At 58.4% G+C, this 1,031-nt stretch overlaps 1 protein-coding gene across 1 annotated transcript; it reads left to right on the top strand.

The window, feature by feature from the left end:
- Positions 1–167: 167 nt before the first annotated feature.
- Positions 168–374, top strand: BATF (basic leucine zipper transcription factor, ATF-like; the record flags this gene model as incomplete). The annotated part of the gene is made up of 1 exon (XM_009575829.1): positions 168–374. A coding segment is annotated over one exon (207 nt), but the record flags the coding sequence as incomplete, so codon positions are not given.
- Positions 375–1,031: the final 657 nt, after the last annotated feature.

The raw sequence follows: 1,031 nt of genomic DNA, 5'->3' as shown, positions 1-1,031 counted from the left end.
TGGGGAGGGGGGGGTTTGCCCAGGCGCGGCTCTGTGCCAAATTTACCGGAAACATGTCATTCTGGAAACTCTGCGGGGCAGAGAGGCGTGGGACCGCGACCCCCATGTCCCCAGCTCATCCCCGCAGCTCCCACACTGAGGAAGCCCCTGTGGTTTTGTCTCCTTAGGAGAGCGAAGACTTGGAGAGGCAGAATGCTGCCCTGCGCCGGGAGATCAAGCAGCTGACGGAGGAAATGAAGCACTTCGCCTCAATGCTGAGCTCCCACGAACCACTCTGCTCCATCCTGACGTCCCCTCCGCCACCTCCAGAAGTGCTTTATGCCACACACTCCTTCCACCAGCCCCACATCAGCTCCCCACGCTTCCAGCACTGAGCGAGCCAGCGGGATGGCAGCCTGCCGGCTCCACCGACTGCAAGAAGCAACTTCATGGGTCTCACTTTTCCATCTAAGGGAGAGGGATGGACGGACGGACACCCCTTCTCAAAGTGTGTACTCTGAGCGACTTGCCTAAGACTTGCTCCCTGTGCAGAAATGGCAGAGCCACCAGGAGGCATCTTCAGGCAGTTTCCAGCTTGGATCCTGGGAAGAGGAGGCATTCACAAAAGGGCACCAATCCCCTTCCCCGGTGCTTTCTTGGGGATGCTTGCAGGCGCGTGCGGCACCGGCAGGCTGTGCGAGCGGCTGGCTGTGGCATGCAACAGCCAGAGCTCCAGGGAGAGGAAGGGGAGCAGGGGCGGAGGGGAAGGTTGGGGGCCACAGAGTACCAGGGCAAAAGTGGTTTATTTTTGTAAAATAAAGATTGAAAATGCTTAACTCTTTGTTTCCAAAATAGGTCCTGAGCCACTCCTAAGGCCTGGCACAACACAGTGAGGACACAAGCAGCAGAAGGGGAGAGCTTGGAGTCCAGAGAACAGCCCTGCATGTGCTGGTGTCTAATCCAGGGCCAGCAGCTGGAGCCCCACATTTAGAAAGGGGCCCCATGTGCGTGGGTTGGCCAGGCTGGGGAACAATGGTTTGTGGGGTGATGGG

Source organism: Fulmarus glacialis, unplaced genomic scaffold, assembly GCF_000690835.1.
Source record: "Fulmarus glacialis isolate BGI_N327 unplaced genomic scaffold, ASM69083v1 scaffold31654, whole genome shotgun sequence".
Classification (NCBI taxonomy): Eukaryota; Metazoa; Chordata; class Aves; order Procellariiformes; family Procellariidae; genus Fulmarus; species Fulmarus glacialis.
The sequence above is the reverse complement of the archived record's forward strand: the minus strand, read 5'-3'. Positions and strand labels throughout refer to the sequence as shown.